Source organism: Siphateles boraxobius, unplaced genomic scaffold (genome assembly GCF_051911475.1).
Source record: "Siphateles boraxobius isolate OS27281-9 unplaced genomic scaffold, OSU_SipBor_1 76, whole genome shotgun sequence".
Classification (NCBI taxonomy): Eukaryota; Metazoa; Chordata; class Actinopteri; order Cypriniformes; family Leuciscidae; genus Siphateles; species Siphateles boraxobius.
In genome coordinates, this window is record NW_027509204.1 from 755,405 (window position 1) to 776,172 (window position 20,768).

Below are 20,768 nucleotides of genomic sequence, written 5' to 3' on the forward strand. Positions count from 1 at the left end.
ATAAAACAAATATAGCTGTATTAATTAAGTTAAAAAAAGAGCTATTAGACTTATTAATAAAGTAGGATATCGTGAACCAACTAATAAACTCTTTATTCAAAGTAATACCTTAAAATTTACAGATATTGTATATATAAAAATATTGGAAATAATGTATAGAGCACTAAATAAAAGTCTTCCATCTGGTATTCAGAAATTATTTAAGTTAAGAGAGTGTAGATATAATTTAAGAGGCCTGTTTATGTTTGAATGTGGAAGAGAAAGAACTAATGTAAAATCGAGATGTGTATCAGTTTTGGGTGTGAAACTATGGAATTTACTAAAAGATGATTTGAAATTATGTACTTCTCTGTTTAGCTTTAAAAGATCTTTAAAAAAGAAAATTGTTAATGATTATTCAGTTAGTACGTAAAACTTGTTAATATTATGTAAAAAAAAATTATGTGCAGTATTGTATAATTATGTATACTGTTTTTTATCATTTATAATGCTGATTCTTCATTGTAGCAATGTTCAGGGAAGAAGGAGGCGGGAGCCGGCGAACAATCAAAATATACTTTATTTAAAATAAAACAAACAAACCAAAATACCGCCAGCAGCCCCTTGCGGACAACTGCTGGCTACCGAAAATAAATATAACTGCCAGCAGCCCCTCGCGGACGACTGAGACGTAAACTGAGACGGAAGCATGAGAAGCGATAGATCGAGAGAGGGGAGAGAAAAAAAACAACAAAAAAAAACTTTTTTTCGCTTCCCACGCTTCTGCCATCTCGTCCCCCACCAGCTGGGCGATCTCCTCCGCGGTGCCTGGCGGTGATGCTGGGTAGCCCTCGGTGGACGGCTCAACGCTCCTCCGCCGCCCGGTGGACGACGACGGCTCCTTGGGCTCTAGGGCAGACGGTAGGAGTCCCCCGCTCCCTGCTCCTCCCCTTTTTCTGGTGGACGGCAGCAGGCTCCGGCCCACGGCGAGCGGCGGCGACTCCCCCGCTCCCTCCCGGACGGCAGCCGCCCCTCCAACTCCCAGGCGGCCGGCAGCGAGCTCGGCCGTCCCCCCGGCAACTCACTCCAGCGCACCGCCTCAAGCGTCCATGGCCGCGAGTCCCCCGCTCCCTGCTCCCGGGGGCATGCACGATGGAACCGCGGATACCCCACAGCGGCGAGGACTCTCTGACAGCGCGTTCCTCCCTCTTCCCGGGTTTGGGCACCAGTGTAGCAATGTTCAGGGAAGGAGGAGACGGAAACCGCCGAACAATTAAAATATAAGTTATTTAAAATAAAACAAACAAACCAAAATACCGTCAGCAGCCCCTCGCGGACGACTGCTGGCTACCGAAACTAAATATAACTGCCAGCAGCCCCTCGCGAACGACTGCTGGCAAAAGTAAAATACAAATACAAAAACAAAACAAAACACAACTAAAATACAGGCCTGTTCCTCTCTCGATCATCAACGTTGTCGCTCCTCCTTTATGCTTCCGCTCCTGCGTGAGAGATGCGAGACCGGTGTGCTACCCAGGTGTTGCTCATTAGCAATCGGACCACCGGCCTCGCGCCGTTCTCTCAATTCCCTCGGCCGTCCTTCGCCACATTCATGTATATGGTTAAATAGGGTAGGCAAATATAAGCCTCGGGTTCAGCCGACTCCTTTTTTTTGGTTATTTCAGTGTAAATTTACCAAAAAAAATTAAAATCTAATCAAATCAAAATCAAATCAAATCGTTGCGACGGAAGTGAATAAATCAAAACTAACTTTAGCAGGACAATAACTTTACTCTAGAGCTGCTGTAAGGCCAAAACAATCTCTGTTACTTTAATTTCCTATTATCACTGTAAAGCTGATTTGAAACAGTCCATATTGTTAAAAGTGCTATGTAAATGAAGGTGACTTGACTTGACTTTGCCTTTGGCAAGCACCAACTAATAACTTTAAATAGGATTTCAGTAAGTTGCCTCTCATAAGCCAATTTAAAACATACTATTTTACATGTAAAACATGTTGCATTAGATTCATCTTGCATTGTAAAAAGTCACATACGAATTGTGAAAATTGGGACAAAGCGCCTGTCTAGTTAGCCATGACAATCCATCAGTGGAACAAAGAAGCACAATTCGCGGTTCAATTTTGGACAGCGCAAGCCTGATGTCACCCTCCACCTGGAGCCGATTCGGTAATTGGTTTTCAAGGCAGTCCATTTTGAAAACCCGGACTCGCACAGATAAGTTGAGACGAATGGAAGAAGTAATTTTAGGGCGGCGTCAGACAACTGAGGATTATTCAGTCATCACACTCAACCAAAATGAAGACCAACCAAGAGCTATAGAGCTCCTCCATGTCAACGGAAAGGTCTTTTCCTGGGTAACTGAAGGGATCTCTGATCGGCAAATGAACTGAAATCCTCACTGAAATAACGTCCGAATTGTTGTTTGAGTCCTTCAACATGTTGAGCTTCTGTGTTCATCAAAGGAGAGATATATATATCCCTGTCTCTTGCTCACAGTCAGCTAAGTTGGGAAACATTTCAACATTTTTATTAATCAGCTGATCAAGCCAAAGATCCAAATTAATGCACTGACTTTGTCTGAAAGAAGCAAGATGTTGGCATCTCTCCCTTGCATCAGTGTGTTCAACAAATTCAACCTGTGGAAAAGGTGTGTAAACTGCTCTAACCAAAGGGGTTCGACCAGGTACCACCATAACATCGGACTTCACATCAGCAGGAAGCGTCTTCACCTCTGAACGCGATTCGTAGAGGCGATGTAAAACCCGACCTCTGGAGAGCCACCAAACCTGCATCTAATGCTCGCCTCACATTTCCTGACAAAGCAAGGAAAACAAGCAAACATTTAATGAAATTGACCATTTTCACTGCCTGCTTTAAAACTGACTTCCAGAGACTCAGGCATTTTCATGCAATGTGAATCATACAGTGGGTCCACTTGACTAAAGGGGGTGAATGCTGGACACGACCAGACCGATAACCCTCCCAGTCATTGAACAGGCCCTGTCCTGCATTTATCCCATGACATGCCTGCCTCCCATATAAACCCATCCAGAACTTGAAACAATGCCTTGCCAGTTGCGTGCGCTGGAAGAATGTCCTCCTCAATATTGTCATTTTTGATATATCTGACATGTAAGCCACTGTGCCAGTCCTGCACCATCAGTTGTCTCATCAAGCTTCAGGGACAAGGACTGGCTTTGCTTGATGTTAGCTAGCAATCACTCCTTAACGTCGCTTGCCATGTCAGATATGCGGTGGCTAACGGTGTCGTTAGAAAAAGTGATGTCAGTAATCTGTGCTGAGACACTCTCTCCAGACATCTTTGGCAGCAGGTAAGATTAGCATCTCGGCAATTGTGTGAGGTTTTCCTAATTTGGCAACTCGCTGTGAGACATGGAAGGAGACCTGACACCTTCTCTGACACCAAATGTTGCGTTTCTGTTGTGCAAGGCAAGATAACTTTAATTTTAAAAGATCTAAAGGTTTGTCTTTGAGTGTCGGGTGTTTGGTTTCTAAATGGCGCTTCAGCTTGAATGGCTTCATGCTATCATCTGCGCATATAATACACTGGAGTAGCGGTTCAGCATCTGTCCCAGCCACCATACAGGCAGACTGAAGATAGCCCATATCATACTTTCATGTTTTACTCTTCTTAGGGGTTGGTGATGATTATGCATTGTTGCCACAATGTGATTAATCCATGTTTTACCAATATGGACTCGTACTTCGTACTGGACTTCGTACTGAAACGTGTCTGCAGTGTGAGTGAGTAATATAAGCGCATGACGAGAATAAAGGGTAAAATTAAATTGTTTACATTAAATTGTTCAACAGAATGTGCTGCTCCTCTCAGTCAGACAGAGAGGGGTGTGACTGAAGCGGGAAAGCAAGACCTCGCGCTTGCAGGACAGTACTGGCCACATCTGGAGTTGCTGAGGTTTGTCCAAAAACTCGCAAGATTTGTCGCTAGGCGCTTTTTTGTAAAAAAGTCGCTAAAGAGGTCTGAAAATTGACTAAGTTGGTAACACTGGTCTGTACTGACAGCTAGATAAAAGGCAAGCTAAGCTCCGCCTCTCCCCAGCAAAAAGAAAATTCAGAGGGAAAGGGAACGCTGGTTTTAATTTCTTCCATTTATGTACTTTCTGCTTGGAAAGCAACAAAAAACACACAGTAGTCAAATGATGCTCTGTCTGTTTTTTCTTGAAAACATTTTGCGCCCTCTTTCTATCCCTCTGAAAATGACTGCCCTGAGAGTAAAGCTGATCTTTTGCCACGCAAAAGACAATTGAGGGATTCACACGCAACTCACTAAAACCAACAGCAGTCAGCAGATGCTCAAGGAGAAAACGCATGCCGACAGTACGATAACCAATGAGAGAGATAATCTGTGTAAGACTCATTACTTTGTATTGTGGAATATATATTAAATATCTGTTGTGCTTCTTCAAAGCAGCTAAAAAAACAACTTAATATTAATTTAATAACTTAACTTAAAGGGTATATTAATCCATGAGCATAATTATATAAAGCCTGTGATGGTTAAAAAGGCATTAACCCAGCAAAAGAAGAGATGCAAGGATAGAAAAGGGTATTTAACTTAATTTTATTAAAATAATTGATTAACTGTATGTACTCTATACATATCAAGAACACCTTCAAAATACTTGATCTCACAAAACTGATCTCAAACTGCGTAAGACTAAGTCCCATCTTGAACACCACTCAATGGCAACTCAATACTGACTAAATTATGAAGCTCTTTTTGTGTACAGTATATAATATATAAAAATCATCACTCTTTGAGCATTAGGGCAACATCTTTTCAGACCCATAAAAATGAGGGATTGAAGCAAATTTCTTATAATCTAAAAATCCCTGTATCTGTCCCAGGCTTGCAAACGGAAAACAGCCTTTGTTTCTGAGAGCATCACAGGTCTTCAAGCCACTGTCCTGCAGAGTTCAGCTCCAACGCTCACAAAACACACCAGGAGAAGCGGCGGATCGAGCTCTTCAGGATCACACAGGCCGTTGAGCGGAGGTCAAGGAAAAGCGACAGTATGAATGGATCTCTGCATTTGAAATCCTTTCACAGTCTCATCTCAGTAGCAGTGTGGGCGTCAAAAGACCGGCATCTTCATGGAGGCCAGTGTGCCGGAGCTGATGTCTTCACTCTGGGATGCTCTGTGCAGAGAGGGTTCAGACGTGCTGCGGTTGATCTTGGGCAGCGAGTGTTGCAGAAGCTCAATGGAGGACAGGATCTGTGGACACGAATGCCAGAAAGCCATCAAGAGTGTGTTATTTCCTGAAACTTCCACAGCTCTCAGAAAAACTGTTCATCTACATTTTTCAGTTATCAACCAGAATCAAGCATTCAACACTGGTGTGGTACAAGCTAGGCTCGGTAGGCATTAAGTAAGGGATGATGTACATCCAGCCGGTTGTTAACTCAGAATAAACCCGACAGGGTAATCAGGATCAAGTCTTCATCAGGGGTTTATTCTGAGATAACCACTGGCTGGATGTACATTATCCCGTTTATTACACGGCTACTTGCGGAGAGAGCAGTTTCAGCGGCAAGTTCAAACTGGACGAACATTTAAGAGATATGGTTCACAGCCATAACACTTATCACACAGCATTTCACACAGCATTATTTTTATTTGTCAGTAACGATAATAACACAGCTTACAAGAATGTTTAGGCTAATTCATTCATTCATTAGTTTTAACTAAAACGTAAGGATGTTTATTATTAATCTGTCCCTTTGTTTTTCAGTTCTATTGTTTAAGTTCAATTGTGGCCACATTTAATTTATTTGTAGTAGTTATATAATGGAAACGTCTCGGTTACGTGTGTAACCCTCGTTCCCTGAGTAAGGAACGGAGACGTTACGTCGGATGGCGACGAATGGGGTTTTGCTTAGAAAGCCTATCGACTTCGAGTATACAAAATGAGCCAATGGCAAAGAAATGCCATGGGTCTGCGGAATTTGCAAAGCGTATCTCCGCCTTACCTCGTGGGTATAAAAGGAGGACGCTGGCAACATGCAGATATGTTTCTTCGCTGAGGAGCCGAGACTGAACTCAGGCGATCCCCGCGATACAGTGGAAAGTGGCAGGAAGACGTAAAGTCTCCGTTCCCTACTCAGGGAACAAGGGTTACATACGTAACCGAGACGTTCCCTTTCGTTGTCACTCCGAGTTTCGTCGGATTAAGTCTAATCACGCCACCTTCTCGGCTGTCTTCCAGTGCCCTGCGTAAATCTGAGATCCCTGTCGTGAGACTAGCACGGACGAAGGACTCCTATTTAGCACAGGAATACCAAGGTACACTGGGTAGCATATCCCATGGCTTAGAGGAAATATGCAATTATTGCCAACCCAGAGGGGGGGGGACTTAGGGAATACACATATGACCCGGATGGATGCATATGGAGAACACTGGGGTGTCCAGCCGCAGGTGGAATATTTCAACCCCAGGGGTGGCAAGGTGACTTGCCAAGTGAAAGACACATGCTCAGAGAGGCTTACAGTGGAAATACACATGTGGGGGTCACTCAGGGGAGGGACCATGCACACGGGAGGCACCTAGCCGATGCACGGTCAATAGACACTGGCGCCGAAGTCAGGAGTGCAGGAGGAACTCAGGGCTTTCGGAAAGCTCACCTGAGGAGAATATCGCACGTATCCAGTCCGTGGAGTGGAATGGCGAGCAAGCGAAGACACCTGAGCGTGTCCAGTACTAGCTGGTTGAAGCGAGTACATGAGAGGACACTGGCTCCACACGGAGATAGTAGATTCTGGAGAATGTGTACGTGTCACCCAGCCTGCAGCTCTGCAGATTTCTGTTAGCGAGGCGGCATGCGCTAGAGCTCAAGAGGACGTCACACTCCGGGTGGAGCACGGTCGACCTTGCTGCTGGTATGCCAAAGCAATGGTGTCCACTATCCAGTGAGACAACCTTGCTTGGAGAGAGCCTTTCCCTTCAGCTTCCCACCATAACAAACAAGAGCTGGTCTGAGGTCCTGAACACTGCGTTCTGTTTACATATGCGCGGAGGTAGGACCTTGGGCACATATCCAAGCCGGGGTCTCAGATCACATGAGAGTAATCCTGCCCGAATCCCAGGCACGCTTCGTCAACGGAGAATGCGTGCAGGTCCCCTACCCTCTTGATGGAGGCCAATGCAACCAGGAGTGCTGTCTTCATTTGACAGGAACTTAAGCTCCACTGATTGCAAAGGCTCAAAGGGAGCACTCTGCGGGGCAGTTAGAACCACTGAGAGGTCCTGAGAGGGAGCGAGAGGAGGGCGAGGAGGATTCAGTCTCCTCGCTCCTCTCAGAAACCTGACGATCAGGTCGTGCTTCCCAACAGACTTACCTTCTACCGTATCATGGTGTGCGGCAATGGCGGCAACGTATACTTAGAGGGTGGAGGGAGACAGCCTTCGCGCCAAGCCTTCTTGAAGGAAGGAAGCACGACACTGATCGAACATCTCCGGGGGTCTTCTGGGTGAGAAGAGCACCAGTTGACAAAGAGGTTCCACTTCAAGCATAGGCGTGTCTCATGGACGACGCTCTAGCAGAAGTGAAGGTAGCCACCACTGCTGGTGGTAGGGTACTCAACCTGCCTCGTCCCGTCCAGGAGCCACGCGTGGAGGCTCCAAGATTGGGACGAGGTTGCCATAGGGTGCCCTGTCCTTGAGAAAGGATGTCCTTCCTCAGACAAATTGGCCAGGGAGGTGCTGTCGTGAGGAGTACTAGTTCGGAGAACCAGGTCCAGGCGGGCCAGTGCGGCGTGACCAGAATGACCTGCTCCTCGTTCTCCTTGATCTTGCACAGGTCTGTGCCAGACAGCCCACAGGGGGAAAACGCATACTTGCGGGGGCCCGCAGCCAGCTATGCGCCAGTCGGTCCGTGCCGAGCGTACCCTCGGACAGGGAGTAAAACAGAGCGCATGGGTCGAGTTGTGGGAGGGAAAAAGATCTACCCGTGCGTCCCCAAACTGGTCCCAAACCAGCTGAACCGACTGGGGATGGAGTCACCATTCTCCATGGAGGGGCTGAAGCCGTGGGAGCTTGTAGGCTGCCAGTTCAGGGCTCCAGGAAAAATGGCTTGAAGCGACCTCAGATGCTTCTGACTCCATAAGGAGGTGGCGGGCGAGTTGGAACATACAGTGGGAGCACAGACCACCCTGATGGTAGATGTACACTACTGACGCAGTAATTTCAGAGTGGGCTAGTACGCGTTGACCTTGAGCAACGCAAGAGCGGTGCAGAACAAGGCATACTGCCAGCAACTCGATGCAATAGACATGCTAAGGGCGCTAGGTCCTGTCCAGGAGCAGGCCGCAGCGTGTCCATTGCGCATGGCACCCCAGCCCGTGGTGGAGGCCCGGTTGAGAAACAACATGCCCGGAAGCTCGTCCCAGGGGCAGTAGCCCGTAGAAACTGAGGTTCGACCACGGGGTGAAGGTCTGACGGCAGGTCGGAGTAAAAGCTCCTGGTTCTCAGAGCACGCCGTGTTGCCATGCCCACCTCGGGACTCGGTCGCGAAGCCAAAGCGGTCTCATATGAGCGATCCGAGCGGCGATGTTGCGGCTACGGACGCCATATGCCCCAGGAGCCTCTGAAAATCCTTCAGTGGAACCGCACTCTTGCGCTTGATTGTCTCAGGCAAGTCAGCAGTGGCTGAGTGGAGAAGGCGACCAAGTCAATACCGAGAAAAGAGATCCTCTGCACGGGGCAAAGTTTACTCTTTTCCCAATTGACCCGAAGGGCCAGACGAGCTAGGTGCCGGAGCACTGGGTCCCTGTGTTCGCAAACCTGGTCTCGAGAGTGAGCTAGGATAGCCAGACACCAAGGTAGTTCAGGATGCGAACCCCGTGTTCCCATGGAGGAACAAGGGCTGCCTCGACAACCTTTGTGAAGGCGCGAGGAGACAGGGCTAGCGCGAGGCTAGCGCGAATGGGATAACAGCGTACTGATATGCACGCCCCCTGACAGCAACCGTCACTGTCATCCGGCTCTGAGACAGAGGGGGACGAGGGGTGCACGGCTCAGGGGCGGCGCACCGCGTCAAGAGTGTCGCTTAACCCCGCGTATAGCGGGGGGCGGGACTGGAGAGGGCTGTGGCGTCCCCCTGCGGCTTCCAGAGCCAGCCCGGGTGAACGGGCGGGGGTGGGAGCCGCGGGATGGCGCCTTCGGTAGCTTAAATGTTTCCCGGCTTGACTGTTAAAAGCAGACGATTGGCTTTCCAGCGGGAGGGGCGGGACATGTGCATACAACCGCCATCTTTGGCATTACGGGTTTTCCCTATATAGTTGTATTGAGCATTGAGGAAGTGGCATGTCTCTATATAAATAGTCTCTGGCTCAGTTCAGGACTCGCACGCTGTATATGTGTTTATGGCAGCACGCTTCGGGTCGGGTGTGTGCCCACAGAAAAACGCATCGAATAGAGCTCTTTTTTGCGTCGTCACTCTTTTTCAGATCTGTATGTCCACAGGACATCAGTTCTGACTGGATCACTTTCCAAATCCTCACAATCGAACATTTTTGTCTGTTTTTTATTCGTTGACAAAAATGTCAATAGAATTACGTCATAGTTTTTGTCATTCAAAACTAGTTTTTATTTAGTTGCCTCTTTTTTGCCTGTGAAAAAATGTAATTTCTATTGCTGTTCAATTACATGATAGATGTAGTTTTTGTCATTCAAAACTAGTTTTTATTTAGTTGCCTCTTTTTTGCCTGTGAAAAAATGTAATTTCTATTGCTGTTCAATTACATGATAGAAAGTCTAAGGCCTTCAAAAGCCGTACAGCAAACCCATCTAATCTGGTGCCTATTACACGACATACCAAGATTGCTGTGGGGACAAAAAGTAAGACTGTTAAGTTAGCACTTTTAAACATCCGCTCACTTAAAAATAAATCACTTTTAATCAATGACTTAATAACCACATACAACCTGGATTTTATGTTGCTAAATGAAACTTGGCTAGAAGAAAGTTGCAGTGCAACAGTCCTCAATGAAACAGCCCCTCCTAACTTTACTTTTATGAGTGTCTGCAGAGCTGTCAGAAGAGGCGGAGGTTTAGCTGCTCTTTATAAAGATGTCTATCAATGTAAGCAAATATCATTTGGGAATTACCCGTCTTTCGAATATCTGGGTATTGTGTTAAAAGGTGCTCCACGCATTTTACTTATCATTGTTTACAGGCCTCCAAAATACTCTCCAGCTTTTGCTGAGAACTTAACAGAACTGTTAAGTTCTATTTCCTCAGAGTTTGACTGCTTTGCCATTGCTGGAGATTTTAACATTCACATAGATAATGCAGAAAACAATATGGCAAAAGAAATCAAAACTGTTTTAAAAACTTTTGATCTGACTCAGCATGTACATGGAGCCACACATAATCGTGGACACACTCTAGATTTACTTATCAGTAAGGGTCTAAACATTTCATCAATTGTTATTAAGGATGTAGCACTGTCTGATCATTTTTGTATTTTCTTTGATATATTGATCTCTCCTGCCATTGAAGCTAGATCTGTGTCTGTCAAGAAGAGATGCTTAAATGAGAATACTAGTGTACTATTTATGAAGGCTATATCTTTAACACCAAGCATATCTGCTGACTCTGTTGATTTTCTCCTTGATTCTTTTAACTCAAAAGTTAAGAGTGTAATTGATGATATTGCTCCTGTGAAAGTCAGGAAGAAGAGTGGCAGACAAAAAGCACCTTGGAGAAACTCAACAGCAGTGCAAAATATGAAAAGACAATGCAGAAAAGCAGAGCGCATGTGGCGGAAGACAAAACTTGTAGTCCATTATAACATCTACAAAGACAGCATCCATGCTTTCAATAAGGAACTAAGCAAAGCTAGACAGACTTTTTTCTCGAATATTATAAACAGCAATATAAACAACACGCGCACTCTTTTTGCTACTGTAGAGAGACTGACAAACCCCCCAAGCCAGATTCCCAGTGAAATGCTCTCAGTGAGAAAGTGCAGTGAGTTTGCTTCTTTCTTCTCTGAGAAAATCAATAATATCAGAAAGGTGATCAGCTCATCCTTGAGTTGCGCTGGGGTCAGGCAGATCAAACAACAGCACGAGAAAGTAGCCACTATGTCTGACTTCGAAGAAATTGATGGCAAAATTTTGGAAGAAACCGTACAGCAACTAAAAACATCAACCTGCGCCCTTGATGCACTTCCCACATCTTTTTTCAAAAATGTGTTACACAGCTTAGAAGCAGATCTCCTAGAAGTGGTAAATGCCTCACTTCTCTCTGGGAGTTTTCCGAACTCCCTGAAAACTGCTGTTGTCAAGCCCCTCCTGAAAAAGAGCAATCTGGATAAGACCATATTAAACAACTATAGACCGATCTCAAATCTTCCTTTCATAGGCAAGATCATTGAAAAAGTTGTCTTCAATCAGCTGAACAAATTCTTAAGCTCGAATGGATACTTTGACCATTTTCAATCTGGTTTCCGACCGCACCACAGTACAGAGACCGCGCTCATAAAGATAATAAATGATATTCGCTTAAATACTGATACAGGCAAATTATCAGTGCTGGTACTACTCGACCTCAGTGCTGCATTTGACACTGTCGATCACAAAATACTTCTTGACAGGCTGGAAAACTGGGTCGGGCTTTCTGGGATAGTCCTAAAATGGTTCAGGTCATACTTAGGAGGCAGAGGTTATTATGTGAGTATAGGAGACCATAAGTCTGAGTGGACATCCATGACATGCGGAGTCCCTCAAGGCTCAATTCTTGCGCCACTCCTATTCAACCTGTACATGCTCCCAATGAGCCAAATAATGAGAAAGAACCAAATCGCTTACCATAGCTATGCAGACGACACACAGCTCTACTTAGCCCTATCGCCTAACGATTACAGCCCCATTGACTCCCTTTGCCAATGCATTGATGAAGTAAACAATTGGATGTGCCAAAACTTTCTTCAGTTAAACAAAGACAAAACTGAAGTCATTGCGTTTGGAAACAAAGATGAAGTTCTCAAGGTGAACGCATACCTTCAGTCTAGGGGTCAAACAACTAAAAATCAAGTCAGGAATCTGGGTGTGTCTCTGGAGTCAGACCTTAGTTTCAGTAGTCATGTCAAAGCAATAACTAAATCAGCATATTATCACCTGAAAAATATTGCAAGAATTAGATGCTTTGTTTCCAGTCAAGACTTAGAAAAACTTGTGCATGCTTTCATCACCAGTAGGGTGGATTATTGTAATGGACTTCTCACTGGCCTTCCCAAAAAGACCATAAGACAGTTGCAGCTCATACAGAACGCTGCTGCTAGGATTCTGAGCAGAACCAGAAAATATGAACACATCACACCAGTCCTCAGGTCTTTACACTGGCTGCCAGTTACATTTAGGATTGATTTTAAAGTATTATTACTGGTATATAAATCATTCAATGGCCTAGGACCTCAATACATTGCAGATATGCTCACTGAATATAAACCCAACAGATCACTCAGATCATTAGGATCACATCGGCTAGAAATACCAAGGGTTCACTCTAAGCATGGCGAGTCTGCTTTTAGCTACTATGCCAGCCGCAGCTGGAACCAGCTTCCAGAAGAGATCAGATGTGCTCCTACAGTAGTCACATTCAAATCCAGACTCAAAACACATCTGTTTAGCTGTGCATTTACTGAATGAGCACTGTGCCACTGTTCGTCCGACTGTTTGCACTGTATTTTATTTTATGTTTTTAATTATTCTGATTTCTGTATTTTATCTTTTATTCTAAACTGTTTTAATTATTCTGATTTCTTTTGATTATTTTAATTTCTTCTATGTAAAGCACTTTGAATTACCATTGTGTATGAAATGTGCTATATAAATAAACTTGCCTTGCCTTGCCTTGCCTTGCCTTGCCTTGCCTAATTGATGGAAATATATAAATATATATATATATATATATATATATATATATATATATATATATATATATATATATATATAATTTTTGTTTTTTTGTTAAATACTCATCTTGGTCATTCTTATATATGCTATGTATACTGGAAAACAAGCAGCAACTCTATGTCGTCACTGCTTTCCTTTAACTAAACATACATGACACTAAATCAAACACACCTGAGGGAAGAGAGGCCTCTCGTCCTTGGACTTCTTGATGCAGTCAGCCACCAGTCTCTTCATGGCTTTAGGACATCTCTTATACAGCTTACTGAGGTCTGGGGACAGATATCCCCGACCTACCATGAAAATGATCTGCAAAAAACAGTAAATAAAACAGCTTGAAGCACAGGAAAACAATGATTCAGCGATTCAGTTCTAAAAACACAACAGCACAGTATTGCACAGCGTAGCTATTTATTGTAGGACTCTTTAAAAAATAAGGGGTCTTATTATGCTCCTTTACCAAGTCTTGATTTTGTTTTTGGGGTGTACTAGAATATGTTTTCATGCTTCAAAATTGTGCAACTCACCGAGTGATTAGTGGTGTTGCGGTCAAAGGCGATTCTAAAAGAGTCAAAAAGTTGAGACAGGACCCATCGTCAAAATTTCTGTGTCCACCACTCTAGTTCATCCAAAACAAACTAGAAAACAGACTCAAAGTGCTAAATACCGGAATTATCCTAAATCTGAATAGATTGCAAGCACGGACTTTGCAAGCATGGATTTCACAGGACGTTTCAGAGTGGTATGTTTTTTTGTTTGTTTCTGATAGATTATAGATATGATGTTATCCATCATTTAATCATATTTGTCGGAAAACTAAGGTAATACAAACAGTAATCTATCACAAAATCAAGGATAATTTTCCTTAGGGGCGTTGAACCGTCTTACAAAAGCTACAGTAAACACTACATCAATTCTGTAATGTTAGTTAGCAGGCTAGCGGAGGCAAAGCTTTGTCCTTCTTTTAAATCATAGCAACTGCATAAAACTTATAGTTGGAACTGTTAATAGAAAACACAACTAGAAATAATAAGACATACTTTCAAGTTGTGATCCACAAACAAGATTGTCTCGACAAAATGGGAACGGCTCCGTCTTTCAGGAGAAGCTTTTTTGCGTTTAGCCTGTCTGTCTTCTGTTCTCCGTTAAATGTGCAGCGATATATAACAACAGACACACTTTGAGGTTCTTCAGCCTTTGGACACACTTTTTCCAGGATGGAAAACAGTGACAACACTTTTCATCATCTCTAATGCAGCACAACCAGGCCTCGCCAACTTTTTTGCGTATTCCATGGGTGGAGATTATTTAAATGAGGAACATTATTTATCACCAAAGGCATTTCATTATGACTTAAAGGGGTGGTTTACTGCTTTTTTTCTTTGCATGATTGTGTTTATGGGGTGCAATATAACATGTCTTTGTGTTTTGTTTTTTTTAAGCCTTATTTTTCATAAATTTCACCTTTATTGTAAGCCGCTTTCTCCTCTGTCATTTGAACGACCGGTTGACTTCCTGATTCTATGAAACCACTCCCTCAGAAACAGGCAATGGGCTCAGATTGGTTAGTTGTGTAGGTGTGTTGCAATTGGCTAAACTGCGTAGCGCACGTTGTCCGGAAACATCACGCCCATTACCTTTACAGGCGAAAGTTGCATGTGCTCCGGTCAAATGTAAATAATGGTGCCAATACTGCCGCATCAGTTAGAGCCAGAATCAGACCCAGAAAGCGGCACTGAAGAGAGTCAAGCAGAACCTCCCCAAACACGGCTCTTACAGAACGTTTCTGAATGGTACATTTTTGTATTATTATTATTCTATTCTACTATTATTATATAAGAATTTCAATATGCTGTTACTTGAAAATGCTACTGCTGCTTGTTAGCTTTAGAGATACGGTTTTCTCCAGATTAAATATTTAATATAACTGAATAAATGACTGAGTAATACCGTTTTTAAAAGTTATTGTTTTATCGATATAATGAACAACCGTTTATCTATTCACAAAACTTAGTTTACTCTCTGTATCGTTTTCTTTAGGTGTACATGTGGCAACTGTGTTAAAATGCCAACAGAACGTGAAAACATCTGATAACAGCAGCTGAAGTTTGCTGTTGCGATTACATATAATTTTTTGAACTTTATACACGTTTGTCTTACACACACAAAATAGCATCGAACTAACTAGCTACTATAAACAAACAGCGTTGGCATTGGTTTACGTTCTTGATCAAATCGAAAAATTTCGTCATAAATTATACATGGAAAATACATTTACAAAATTAGTACATAATTACGAATTCAGGTCCAAAATGTTTGTACGCGTTTGTCATAGATACACGAAATAGCATAACTAAGTGGCTACTAAAGCCAGCGCTGGCATTTGTTTACGTCCTTGATAAAATCTAAAACATTACGTCTAAAATGATACATGCAAATACATTTAAAATTATTAAGTCTTACAGGTTGTGGCCCAACAACTGCTGCCTCTGGTTTTAAAGTTGGAACTGCTTCATGTTTGAGTAACAGTTTGTTGTTGAATCCGGCATGGAATTTGTGGAGATTCTGGAAGCTGTCTTCCGTGAAATGCGCAGCACAGAGAGCTAAATTACGATTGTAATTTTCTGGAACATAATCAAACATAAATTGTAGCCATTGTTGACGAACTACAGCGTCCGTAGGAAGCCTGAACACAGAAGAGCTGACAGCTGGGTGAAAATAACATACTTTCGACGGCATGGCTACTGCTCTCCACTATAACTCTTCCTCTTCGACAAAGCAGCAGAAATATGGCCATGCCTCCTTTTTTGCATATTCCGGAGGGAGGGTTGATTATGTGTTAGTTACGTATAAAACCCGGGAGTATCTCGTTGTAGTCCCATTCGAGTCGTTTTTGTAGGCATTAAACTTCCTGATTTTTAAAAGACGATATCTCTGCTTACGTTGAACTTTCAGCGCAGCAACTTTGCAGATACTGTTCATGCACCAACAGCAACATTACACACTATTTAAAATGAAAAAAGTGAAATCGCAATCAACCACCCCTTTAATAAGATACGGAAAAAACATGTAGTAACCTTGCAGATCTGCTTTATGCTCAAACAGCAACATTACATACTAACTAAAGTTGACCAAGTGAAAAAGCATTATAGGACCCCTTTAATTGTCTGTAGTAGATTGAACTTTCTGATAATCTTAACACAATACTGATAAATATCACAAAAATGGTCAAAAGTGTCAAAAAACGTTCAGATCACATTTTGACAAATAAAAAAATTTACATTTATAATTGTATTATATAAGTCTATATTTGAAATCATTGTTGATGCTTTTCACTATGACATGATTTCTTGGACAATTAAGCACACACACATTATTTATTAATACATAAAATGGTCATGTACAGGTAAGTATACATCGTGGCATTATAAATTTCTACCGATTAAAAAGAAAAAGAAGTCTGGACAGTATTATTTTAATTACTGTAATGGGAACAATGACTGCGCTTAACTGTTAAGAACACACTCTCATGCACGCACATACACACACACACACACGACAGGGGCTAGGGAGTGAGCCCAGTGCATGCTCTTCAGTCTCTGGAGCCCTGACTAGTTAATGTCTAAATTTAGGCTGAACACGCCTGGGGTCAGACTGAGAGATCCTGTGTGCATGTTCACAGACGCATGCAAAGTCATGCTGGGAAACCATTAGCTGCAGAATAGCTTCATGGTTACTGAAAGGCTTGTAAGGCACTTTGCTGGAGTGTTGTTGCATATACATGTAATATATTTCAAGTTCTTTCATGACTGCCCAATCAAATTAACTATTGAAAAACATAATGCAACATTAATAACATGGGTAAACCATGTGCCTTGACCAAGAAAAAAGCCAAGCCTGACCAAGCGTGTGTTACCTGATCTCGGTTTGCTATCTGCGAGTAGGGCAGCTCTCCTGTCATTAATTCAAACAGCACCATGCCATAAGAATAGACATCCGATTGGAAGCTGTAAGGGTTGTTGTCCTGCATTCGGATCACCTCGGGTGCCTGACAGGTAAACAGCATAAATGTGGGTAAAGGGTCAATGACAGATGCTTGTTCAAAATGGATTAAAGCCAGCAGAATCTGAGAATTTGAGCATAGCACTGACCATCCATAAAATGGATCCCGAAGGTTGTTCCACCTGTTGAGAACCAGTCCACCTGGCCTTCACAGTGGCCAGGCCAAAATCCCCAATCTTCACCGCCAGCCCTTCGTGTAAGAAGATGTCTGTGCTCAAGTTAAAGTCCTACTGGCAATCTGCATACAGGCTAGTCCACTTCTTACAGGCAAGATCAGCTCGCTCCGACAGGGAGGAAAAAGTAGCGATATTGCTTCATGCAAAAAAACACATTTATGAATCTTTTTTCCCTATATGCCATTAGAATCATTTTAGATATATAAAGCTGGAGGGAAGTATAGGTTCAGGTTAGGGCTTTCTGGGGGTCAGTCATGTTCATCTGTACTTCTTGTATATATGGACCTTGCTGTGTCCACATGAGGCCTGTCAGATTTATGCTCACTGAAATTACTGGATGATGTCACGATTTCCTCTACACACCCTTTAATATTACTATATAAATCTTGAGAATGCATGTCTGTCCGACGCTCTTCTGCCCCTGGATGTAGACAACCCTTCGTAAAACATCAAACTATTCGAAATGCATGGCTGAAGTTTATTTGCAAGCAAGTGGCATAAAAAACAACTTGATATTCATTAAATTCCCATCTCTAATAATGCATATGGAAGTAGTTTTCTTTTAAAAATGATAAAAATTTAAATGAATAAATGCATCATCAATCCTTCCTCTAAACTCATGTTTTTGTCTTACACTGATTCACTATGTTAAGGCTATTAAAAGTATTTCGTGTTTTTACTGCCAGAGGGCCAAAAGTTACATAGTGTACTTTAAGCATTACGATATAACCAGGGTTTAAAATGAACATCCGACAACTAGTCAAGTGAGAGTGAAAATCAACCATAGCGGGTAACAGGCAGCATTCATGTCACTACTACATTTTTAACAATCAAACTGAATAATCTAACTAGATATATTAAAAATGTTAGCCGTGAATGATAATCAGGTTTATTCTGATATTTTTGTTTTGGCTAGTAGAAGTTCTGAATCATCAGTAAAACATTTAGTAGTCAAAAGTGGCTGTCGTGTGGAAAACATCATTTCAACATTGCAGCTTGATGCAACACCCTATAAAGTTCATGGTATCGGTGGGGTACATTGAAGCAAGTCAACTGAAATATTCAAAGTTTCAAATGTCATTCAAATATGTCATGAGATTGCAAAAATCGAGCTTGTGATTTAGGATTTTTTTGTGCAATATGTATCAGATGCTCCAACATTGGACAGAGACTAAATATTGTAGCTGTGACTGTAGCTAAACAGCTAAAACTATCACATCTGCCTTTAGACCTAAAACAAAAGTGGAGAGGAAATTATGTGTCATAAAAAGGATACTGTTTGATTTCATGTCACGGTGGATGATGTTTTTTGCGTGTAGATAGCTGTGAGAGAAAGCAAACACCATAAATAATTGTTGAAACATTCACAATGAAGTTATACACACTCGAGGAAGACGAATCCCTCAAGCCCAGGATGTGAAACTCACTCCATGCCCTGAGCCGTCTGTCTAGCGATGTCTATCAGCTGAAACATCTGGAAGTTGGTCTCTTGCACATGGAGGTGTTTATACAGACTGCTGCCTTCACACCACTGCGTTACAATCGCAAGATTGTCTTTTGTCATGTAGCCCATGAACAATAGGATGTTGACATGTCTGGTTTTCCTGTATGCAGGAAAAAAAGGCAACAGGACACAACAATTCAGATGCATCAAACGCAAAAGTGCTGCTTATGCATTGCAATAGTGGTGAGCAGTGTGACCGAAATCTTAAATCATGTACTTGTGTGGCCTTTGCACATTTTTCCCTAATCTGGTTTCCCAAAGCAATTCATTAAGTGTGAACACCGCAGGCATGCTTCTTCAAACTTAAATACATTTGTTGTGCTTCACACAATAGATCAGTCTGCTCTTGGACACTTTAATTCAGCAATAGTTTGTCTTGAATCAATCTTTAAATATACCTATGCTTATATACTACTACAATATACACTCCTGGGAAAAATAACTGGGCAAAGCCTAAAATGGCTAAACACTGAGCTTTAAATGGTCTTAACCACAAATGACTGGTCAGGACATTAGCAAGAATTTAGCAAATGCACTCCAGAGAGCGTATGTGCCACCATTTGCTTGCTAACTTTTGCTGCAGTAAACTGTGCAGGACAATGCTAAGTAGGTTAACAAATTAAACCTCATAATCGTAGTAAACTATCATCACAATAACCAATATAATTATCGAATGATCATGATAATAAAAAATTGAATGTTAATAGGAGTTTGCTCATGTCATGTAAAGATCTTACTGCGATTAAGTCCTAACTCTGAACTCTGGAAATAATTGCATTATTGGTGCACATGTAAACCAATGTTCTCTTAAAGTGAAAAACACATCACGGAGCAAAGAGAACACTGACAACGCGCCGACAGACAAGACGGAGCAGGTTACTTTAGTATAAAACAAAGTCTCAGCTTTCAAATTTTATCATTTTTTGAATTCAAACAATAAATACCATAACCATCATTCTTATAGTGTCTGATCATTTGTTAATTTGTTATTTGCCCGTTTATTGAGTGACAACGCCAGTTACACATGTAACTGTGGTTCCTTTGAATTCCAGATGACCGCCAGATGCAGTGCAAACACTTCTGGATTATCACAGCATTAGACAGAAAGGTTGAGAAAATATCCCAACAAAGTCGTGTAGTAGGGCTGTCAAAATAGTTGAAAAGCGAAATGATTTTTTTTCTTAAATATTAGCAAAATTATATTATATTCGAATTCTAAAGGCAATACTTAATATTAAGAGGAAAAAAGTACCGTTTTGTCTCCTATGAAATTGCTCTATTGGTTTTAGTAATTCCCCCTCATTGATTAAGCTCAGCTGGTGACAATTTGTAATTGTGGTTACAAAATAGTGATGTGATGTTCTATGAGCGTGGGCTGAAACGTCTGCTCTCTGGTTCTATTTTTTAAACACTTTGCACATTTTTTCACATGCATAAGTAAAGTTAAAGCTGCAATCTGTAATATGTCTGAGGATCTATTGACAGAAATGCAATATAAGATCCATAACTATGTTCTCAGTGGTGTTTAAAGACCTTGCATAATGAACGTTATGTTTTTATTACCTTAGAATGAGACATTTATATCTCCATAACCGCAGGCTCCCCCTTCTATGGAGGTCTATATATTGTGTCGACATGTTTCTACGGTGGCCCTAAACGGACAAATAAGTTTCGTTACTATGTTGCTCTTCGTGCAAGGAAGCAAGCTTAGTTCAGCGAATAAAACACTGACACAATGATGAACAAGTAACAATAATATTCACAATTACATATAGTTTTACTGAATAATTAAGTAAACAAAAGTTCTTAATTTATCCATGTAAAGAAACCTCATTGCTGAACTGTCTACTCTCTGCTGTCTCAGACGATGACATATTTTCCTGTCGGCCACCGTAACTTTTGTTGGTTGCAATTAATAACCTCACCACTAGATACCGCTAAAAATCACTCACTGCACCTTTAAAGATTTTATGGACTTTTTTTGGTCTGATTGCATTTTTTTAGTGTGCGGGCAATTTCAGCTACTTGTTTGAAAACGTTTTTTTTTTCAATGGGCTTTAAATTA

At 42.1% G+C, this 20,768-nt stretch overlaps 1 protein-coding gene across 7 annotated transcripts in view; it reads right to left on the minus strand.

The window, feature by feature from the left end:
* LOC143724567 (RAF proto-oncogene serine/threonine-protein kinase-like) overlaps positions 1-20,768 on the minus strand; it is an 82,991-nt gene that overhangs the window by 19,980 nt on the left and 42,243 nt on the right. For 6 of the 7 annotated variants that reach the window (XM_077217712.1, XM_077217711.1, XM_077217719.1 and 3 more), the window contains 6 exons: positions 18,627-18,803; positions 18,476-18,522; positions 17,113-17,231; positions 16,878-17,009; positions 13,136-13,270; positions 4,590-5,260 (listed from right to left, as the gene is read on the minus strand). In XM_077217712.1, coding sequence (XP_077073827.1) covers positions 5,120-5,260; positions 13,136-13,270; positions 16,878-17,009; positions 17,113-17,231; positions 18,476-18,522; positions 18,627-18,803 — 751 coding nt within the window. In that variant the 3' untranslated portion in view covers positions 4,590-5,119. Of the gene's footprint in view, positions 1-4,589; positions 5,261-13,135; positions 13,271-16,877; positions 17,010-17,112; positions 17,232-18,475; positions 18,523-18,626; positions 18,804-20,768 lie in introns of those variants that run through there. The other variant, XM_077217715.1, reaches the window with a different exon arrangement.